The sequence below is a fragment of the Cryptomeria japonica genome, chromosome 10 (assembly GCF_030272615.1).
Source record: "Cryptomeria japonica chromosome 10, Sugi_1.0, whole genome shotgun sequence".
NCBI classification, from domain to species: domain Eukaryota; kingdom Viridiplantae; phylum Streptophyta; class Pinopsida; order Cupressales; family Cupressaceae; genus Cryptomeria; species Cryptomeria japonica.
In genome coordinates, this window is record NC_081414.1 from 788956559 (window position 1) to 788965560 (window position 9002).

The following is a 9002-nucleotide window of genomic DNA, read 5'->3' on the forward strand; positions in this document are numbered from 1 at the left end:
GGTATGGGTCAAGATAAAAAATAACTTTGTTGAGAATGTGATGGTCAGGGGAGTGCATTGTTGTAGTGGTAAGGAGGACTTTGATGTTCTCAAAAGATAGAATATCCCATCCTCTTTGGGCTCTAACATCAAACAAATCAATTAAAGTTTGTGTTCCTGGTCCTTTCCCCCAATGAGTGGTTCAAGGCCAACTTTGATGGGGCGGCAAAAGGAAATCCAAGTCCGGCTGGTTGTAGTAGTGTCATCCAAAATGGGGCTAGCTTTTGCACTGGAGCGATGGCCCATCCCTTATGAATTCAAACCAATCATATGGCAGAAGCTATGGGTGCACTTCAATATTTTAATTTAACCTCTAATGTAGGGGTCAAAATGCTTTGGTTGGAAGGCGACTCTAAAAACATTATTAACTACCTTCTCGGTAATCATCAACCTTCATGGACTATCAAGAACATCATTGAGTTAGCTAGAGAGCTGCTTCAGGGGTTTAAAAAATGCCACATCACACATGTCTACAAAGAGGCTAACGAGAGTGCGGACTGGGCTGCCAATGTGGTGATATTGAGTGAGATAATTATTACTTGGAATGGAGAAGGGGAGCTACCGTGTGCGGCACGTGATATCTTAAGTTATGAAAGATTGCATGGTAAGCAGGGATTGATTTGATATCATTTCCTGAAGTGTAAGGAGATGTCATGACAATAGGCATTGGTTTTGTAGGCTATTGAGAAGGAGCTACAACAATCATTGTAGGTTAACTTTGCATGCTTTATGGAAATTTTTATCCATGTTCAACAATAGTATAAGAAACTCCTATAGTCTGTTGTGACAAAAGGAATCAGGTGGGAGCTACAGATTATTGATATCAATAGGATCATGGGTGGTAAATGAAAGAGAACGAAGGCTACTACCATTGAGAAATGGAAGAGTTATCTACAGGTCTAGGCAATCCTTCAAGCTGCCAAGATGACAGATTTCATGGAAAATATGCAGGACAAATGACCTGAAATCATGAGAATCTTCAAGAAGGGGTAGAACGAAGGATGTTAACCATTGGAAATAGGAAGGTCAAGGTGGCCGAAACTATGATTGCAAAGGCAATGGGTCTTCTAATGGAGGGCATCAAGTTTTACAGGGACAAAAAGATTTTGGATGTTGTTGTGAAGAAATTTCTGAAGAATGAGGAGGAAAGCGCTAGACTAGTGAAGGGCAGCCATACCTACTTTTAGCCAAAGGATGCAATTTCCAACCCTAGTATCAACCCTATAATGCATGAAGGTTTGATGGTGATTATGTATAATCACATCAAGAAAATGACTATCTAGTTGAATATAGTTGACATTTACAAATCGGATGAGGATTTCGATGACTCTCATAAGGAGGAAGGCAAAGGCTATGATATGGAAGCAGAGACAGAGGACGACCCCAAATTGTTTGGCCAAACAAAAGAAATAAAAAAATAGAACATCAGAATCAAAGCAAAGGGTTTTCCAAAAAGAAGCAGAGAGGGGAGGATGATAGATGGTATGACGAGGAGTATGGGACTGACAATGACATATACACTAGAAGTGAGGAGGTCCAAACCCTTGTGAGCTTGAAGTAGAAAAATAAGAATTCTAAAAGTAAGGAGGTGCACACCAAGGACCGGTTACCTCTCAGGACTGATTTAAAGGAGAAGGGCTTGATGGGGCAGGATACGAAAATGAAAGAAGCTCAGAGCTCTAAGGATAGGAAGGTTGGCCTGGAAGTTAATCTTAATACTATTGGTGATAAGAACCAGGAAGAGCATCACTTGGATATTGATCTCTGCATCAATAATGATATGGAAAGCTTCAAACAAGAGCTTAGCTGGATGCATAAGGAAATTGAAGGCATTAAAACCAAGCAAGCCTGAGAAGTAGATAAAATCAAGACATTACAAGCTTTAGGCTCGTGAAAGTTCAATTCCTTCCCTGACTATCTCAGTGAGCTCACCAAAGTGATTGGTAATGCTGAGGAGATTATCAACGCTACCTGCAATAGCTTTCTTATCTTAGAAAATAAAGCATGTGCCACTGAAAAGAGACTTGATGGAGTTGAGAACATGCTCAAAAAAAAAGCTGAGCAAAGCCGCAAGATTCTGAAGGCTGCCTCGGCCAGCATGAAAGCCCTTATCTACAAGATGGAGAACTACCAAGGGGATCAGGTCATGGAGGGCATTATGGATGTTAAGGATGATACCCTAGATGATAAGGGCATAGGTCTTGGGAGAAGAACGAGAGAAAGCACTAAAAGGATGCAAAGCCACAACAAAGAAATCGAGGATATTAAGCAGGCAACAGACAATATGGAACAGATGGAGCTGGAAGCGGCGGAAATGCTTCAGAAATTAACCTAAGACTGGGCTTCTGTTGGTGTTTTTTGGTTGATAATCTGTGTTCTCTTGTTTGCTGGCATTTTGTTCGCTAGTTGTCTTTCATTTTTTTTGTTGTCTTTTTGTTTAGTTGCGCTGTAATGTTTATCTTTTGATCTTTTGACTGTATTGGGTTTCAGGGGCCCATCAAATCCTATTTTCCCATATTCAAAAACATTTTTAAAAAAATACATATTTCAAGATTAATACTTCTCAATAGCTAAAACTATATATAATTTAAATGCGGCTCTTTTTAAAAATCAGCATTCCTATAATTTATTGTTTGAGAAATTCTATACTTAAATAGGGGAAGGGTACCAGTAGTGGACATAGTTAACTTAGAGCACATAGAACTCTCAAACTGTACATCGAATTTCAATTTTTTTGGTTGTCTCCGTATACGACTTAACTGCTTATAACTAAGCATCCAGCTTCTGGGTAGTGACATGCATCAAATTGTCTACCCATACATGAACTCCTTTGCACCAAAAGTAGATAACTCAAAATTTGCAGTAGTAGTGGACAAATGCCCCAATAGTAGATCACCTTTTTTGATATTTTTTTAGTGCACCACTACTGGGACATTTGTGCAAAATTATCCATTATCGGTACATGTGATATTCATTAACAACCTTTCCATTATCAATTTGTTAGGCTCCTTTGCAAACTACTACTGAGGGTTGGGTTGACAAAAAGGTGTCCACTATTGAAACTATGTCCACTGAAGTATTCGTCCTTCATTCTTATTTCGAAAAAATTGTGTAATTACCTGCACAACTGAGGGCGCTGAAGCCACCAACAGTAGAATAATCCCCCAGAAAATAGTATAAGTTTTCACAAGGTTTGGATTCCTTTTCCATAAACTCACTAATTTTCACCATGGTTCGGCGTTTATACCATTCATTAAGACCGCTCTTTAATTCCAAAAAATTCTCTTTATCAGCGAAAGAGAAGTTAACACTGCTACTTGTATGTACCACCCTTTTGCGTCCTTCTTTTTAATTTTTTTCGTCATTCTTAACAGCTAAAAGAAACTGGGAGTACGAAGATACCTACAAAATCAATTATGCAAGAAAAGCAGTTTCTTTATAATCTGTTCAATAACTCAATTTTCTTCTGCCTTCCTCAAACTATCATAGATAAGATGCAGAATTTATAACACATGGAAAAAGTATTACCCAGTTGTTTATAATCTTTCGAAGAGCTAAACCACTTTCTTCCTACCTGGAATTATTATCTGGGATCTGTGAAATTCTGCGTTTATAGGCTCACCTGCAAAGCTCGAGCATCAGATATATAAAACTTCATTCATCGATTAGCGAGAGAATTTCAGTATTATTTGTTTAAATCCCTGTGGTATCCATTTTAATTAAATTTAGGTTGTAATTTGAAATGATTTTGGATTTGAGTGTATGAAGAAAGTAGTGAGATATTGATGAAAGAAAGCATTTATTTTTAAGTTTATGAAAGAAGCACTTTGTATATGGGTCTATAAATGGTTTACAGTAATATGGGATTATCTCATATTTTTTGTAGGAGGTATCTATCTAGTTGTGCTATAAATGAGACGTACATACTTTATCCATGTGAATTTTTGACCTCGCTTTCAAGAGTACAAATTCTCCACCATTAGATCAACTCCAAACAAATCTGAAAACATGTCAAATTATTATCAAAAACTTCATGTTTTTTAATTACTAATATTTATTGAAAAACTATGTTTAAGGATTAACCAGTTCCAACATTTTAACTGATAATTTTTCTTACAATTCCATTAATCTGTCTAGATCAATCAAACTGAATCTTATCTCTTTCATCAAATTTTATATATCTGAAATGCGCGTACTAAAAACTTACTAATAATATAAAACAAGAAAAATGCAGTGTGAGAAAAAGAACAAGTGCAAAAAAATTGCAAAGAAGAACAATAGCACATAACACACAGATTTACGTGGAAAAACCTGGTTAAAATATGCCAGTAAAAAACCATGGGAAAATTTTGTCTTTCTTATTGATTATAAGGAATTACAGAGTTACAACAATCTCAAAAAATGTCAATCAAAACATAACTTCGAGCAGCCTAAAACAATCGAGTTGCAGAGTCCTACTTGAATACAACTTACTAAATATAGTAATTATGACTCGCACAACTGCATGTAAAACACTAATGGATAATCCATGATGACACAACCACTACTAGCTAAGATAGTCATGATGACTCAACCACTGCTAGCTAAGAGTCCAATTTGGACTTCACATTCCAACATTCTCCCACTTGAAGTCAAATTTCAAACTCTAAATAATTCCTCTATTGAAAGATCATTGCCAATGCTCCCTATCATCACATAATCTGCAGACCAAGAGAATTTATGCACCAGATGAAATTCTCTCTACTAATAGGTTTCGTCATAATATCTGCAAGGTTTATATCAGTGTGAATCTTGGCTAAAGAGATTTTTCCTCCTTCCACCACTTCACAAACAAAGTGATTGAATATCAATATGCTTTTTTCTGGAATGGTAAGATGAGTTTCGTGGTAATTGTAAAGCACTTTGACTATCACAATGTAGTACCATGTTATCTTGCTTCACTTGCAATTCACCCCAAAGTCTATGAAGCCAAATCGCCTCCTTGCTAACCTGTGTTGCTGCCATATATTCTGCCTCAGTAGTAGACAATGCCACCATTGCCAGCAACTTCAACACCCAACTAAGAACACCTCTAGCTAAAGAGAAAACATAATCTGTTGTAGACTTTCTCTTATCTCTGTCTCCACCAAAATCTGCATCCACATACCCATTAACTTAAAGACTACTCCCACTATAACAGATAGAAGCATCTAAACTCCCTCTCAAATATCTGAGAATCCACTTCACAATTGTCCAATGATCATTATTAGGATTCGCCATGTACCTACTGACAACTCCCACTGCTTGTGCAATGTCTTCTCTGGTGCACACCATGGCGAACATAAGACTTCCTACTGCTGAAGAGTACAGTACATGAGACATCTGTATCTTCTCTACTTCTATGCTAGGGCACTATTCAGAAGACAATTTAATATGAACAGGAAATGGAGTACTAATTGGTTGTGCTTTCTACATATTGAAGCACTGCAGAACCTTCTCCACATAAGTTTTCTGTGACAACCATAATTTCCTTTTGTTTATGTATCTATGTATCCTCATTCCAAGAATTTGATTTGCACTGCCTAAGTCCTTCATCTCAAACTCCCTAGCAAGCTGAGTTTTCAAATGGATGATTTTATACATGCTGGGACCTGCTACTAACAAATCATCAAAATAAGTACACCACTATGGTCTTTCCAACTACAATTACAAATTATTTTGCCTTTGAGGAAGATTGTTTCTCTTCAATCTCTTCCTACTTTCATATCGTACTGACAGAAACTTCCAGCATCATGTTTGTGCCAAGCTTCTATGTCATGGTCACCATGCTTCCAAAGCAATAAAATTAAAACCAAGCCAAAATCATGGCTTCCCTCTCCTAGAAATTAATCTAATCCCAATTCTCTTCATTAAGAATTTCTCAAGACATCTCTGGATTTAGAATTATTCCATAATTGTCCCCTTTACAAGTCAATATCACCCATTTATACATTTAAAAATGTTGTAATGGGATGTTAACAACATTATTTCCAAAATCCTATAAGTTTAAACCAAAATCCTTTAACTTTTGGCTCATATTCATCAAGCCTCAAAAACTGCATATTCATGGTTTAATTTTGGGGTGCTCAGGCCACGCAGACCCCTATTTTCAAGGATCACCACCTAATACATTAAATACATGTTTGGTCATCCTTATCTCAAAAGAGCTGCATAGTGTAGTGGTTGACAACAATCAATGGCATTGGATAAGTCGAGGGTTTAAACCCACCAATCCTCTCTTACACTTTTATTTAGTTTATTAGCATACATCAAATATCAACAAGCTCCATTTATTTTGCAAGGAAGCTATGCGATCTAATTTAGGATCTATGGAAATTGCTTTAATAATGCTTAACGATTATAATAAAGAATTCAAATCTTAATAAACAAATTAACACAATAGTAATGCTTTAATGAACATAGCATATTAAAGATGATGAATAGAAAGAAGGAGAGAGAAAAGACAGAAGACAAAACATAATTGGTAATGGAGTTCACCAAATGGCTACATCTCCAGATCCCTCTCCAACAGAGTGATAGGTCCAATTATGCTCCAAAAATTAGAATTACATCTGTGACAAGACCATTCCCTTCAAGAATGATGGAATAACCTTACTATAGTGTAGAAATGACACCAAATTCTCCTGAATGTTCTCCCCTTTACATCACCTGAATGCCTTTCAAAAATCCTACACCCCCTTTTTATACATAAAATATGCTATATGGGGTTTAACCATCATAATTAATAACATAACCCCCTATTAATAAATTAACCCTTTCATTATTTCATACAATCCTTGTTTAGTTTGGAATTATTCATATTTTTGGGGTTGGTTTTTAACCATAATGGCTAATTTGTTATGATTTCAGGATGAGGTAGTGTTTAAATAAAACACTTGTTGTTGCATTGTTAAAAGAGGTTGATAGTGCAATGGTGGCATCTAATTTTGGGGCATAGTGGGTTGTGGGTGTAACCCCCACCAACCCCTAATTCAAAGCATTCCCAAACAACTTAACCAATAAATAAAATTGATGCCTAATATAGCTAAGTGCATGTTGTTTGGCTTAACGGTGAGCCCCATGGTTGCGGAAGCGAAGGTTACGGGGTCTAATCTCGTATGCAACTTTTGTTAAATAGTTTCATGATTATTTTGGAGCCATCTAGATCAATCCTCCCCACTGGATATCTTTTGGACATCCAAAAGTTTGGTTCCTCACAAAGTAAGCGATGATACAACTTCCTCACTTCCCTGACCTCCATCCATCTTTCTTTGCAAGGATGCATTCCTTTTCATCCCACTTCAAGGTATTCAATAGCACCTCTTTCTGAGGATTTGACATTTTTGTCTAGTATGACATCCTCTAGCAACACATTCATGTACTCAGGTGATAGGTCATCGATAGAAGGAACCTTCACATCTGTCTCCTTGTCAAATATCATTGGAGGCTCATATAATTTCAGATTCTCTAGATTTACAACTGAGTAAATTTCTATATATGGAGGAAGATTTAGGTGAAAGGCATTGGTACCAATCTTTTCCAAGATCTTGAAGTGACCATATCTAATTGGTTTGAGCTTCTTACCTTCATCATCCATTATTTCATTGCTGATATGTAACCAAAAAATATCTCCAACCTGGAAATGGTGATCGATGTGATGCTTATCATGGCAAACCTTGTATTTTTCTTGGCTCTTATCCAACTTTGTTTCCACTACCTGAGGGATAACTTGGACCTTCTAGATGAACTTTAAATCCTTTGCATCATGGCGTCCATCTTCATTGTCGTCCTTCCCAAAAGAAAAATCCATTGGTGTTTTTGGTAGATAACAAAAACAAGTTTCAAAAGGAGATCTTTTTGTAGAAGAGTGTGCCACATGGTTGTAAGCATGTTGCACACAGTGAAGACTCTCATCCCACAACTTATGATGCTTACTGTAGTAACATTTGAGCATATGCACAACTATCATGTTTACTACCTTTGTACGTTCATTGGTCTACAGATGGAATGTAGCACTCTTCTTCAGCTTAGTGTCCATGAGGCCCCATAATGCTGACCAAAATTCTACTAAGAATCAAGAATCTCGATCATATACAATAGAAGTGGGTAACCCAAAATGAACCCATACAAATTGAAGTACATATGAATTGTTAGCTCAACAGTGACCTTCTTCTTACAAGGCATTACAATACACATTTTTCTAAATCGATCAACCACTACATACATATTATCATGTCCCTTCCTAGACATAGGTAGACCCCCAAAAAAATCCATAGACACACTTTCCCATGGATGGGATTGTAAAGGTAAAGGTGTGTACAACCCCATCTTTGTATAACTAGATTTATTAGTTGCACACATCACACATTCTTTAATATATTTAGTTATAAATTCTTGCATGCGAAGCCAATAGAAATATTTCTATAGCTAAGCCAATATTTTGCTTACCCCAAAGTGTCCTGCAATCAATGAAGTGTGTGCTTCTCGAATTACATGTGCTTGTTCATATTTTGGAATGCATAATTTTCTCAAGTGATACAATAATTTATCCTACACCTAGTAATCTTTCTGGTCTACACGTTTGCCTTAAAATAAAGATGCATAGATCTCCTTAAAATTATCATCATTAGCATATTGTTCTTGAAAACTTTCATGAACCATAGAACTATTCTGAAGGATTATCAAAGCATTCATAACAAGCGGCCTAGAGAGAATATCTGCTACTTTGTTATGGGTACCTTTCTTATACTTAATTACTAAGTGAAATTGTTGCAGAAAACCCATCCACCGAAAATGCCTACCTTGTTGCAGCTTAGTTTGTGAGTGTAAATATTGAAGTGGCTTTTGATCGGTGTGATATAATTTTTTCTTTCCCCATTAAGTAGTGTTTCCATTTTTTAACACTTTGAACTAATGCATAAAGTTCCTTATCATAAGTGGGACAG

The 9002-nt window shown here is 36.5% G+C and overlaps 1 protein-coding gene across 1 annotated transcript; it reads right to left on the reverse strand.

Moving 5' to 3' along the window:
- Positions 1-3387: 3387 nt before the first annotated feature.
- LOC131859258 (secreted RxLR effector protein 161-like) lies at positions 3388-5400 on the reverse strand. Its single transcript, XM_059212850.1, has 3 exons — positions 5307-5400; positions 5029-5171; positions 3388-3441 (listed from the first exon to the last, which is right to left on the reverse strand). Exons 1-3 carry the CDS (start codon positions 5398-5400, stop codon positions 3388-3390), a joined length of 291 nt encoding a protein of 96 aa, XP_059068833.1.
- Between the last annotated feature and the right edge of the window lie 3602 nt (positions 5401-9002).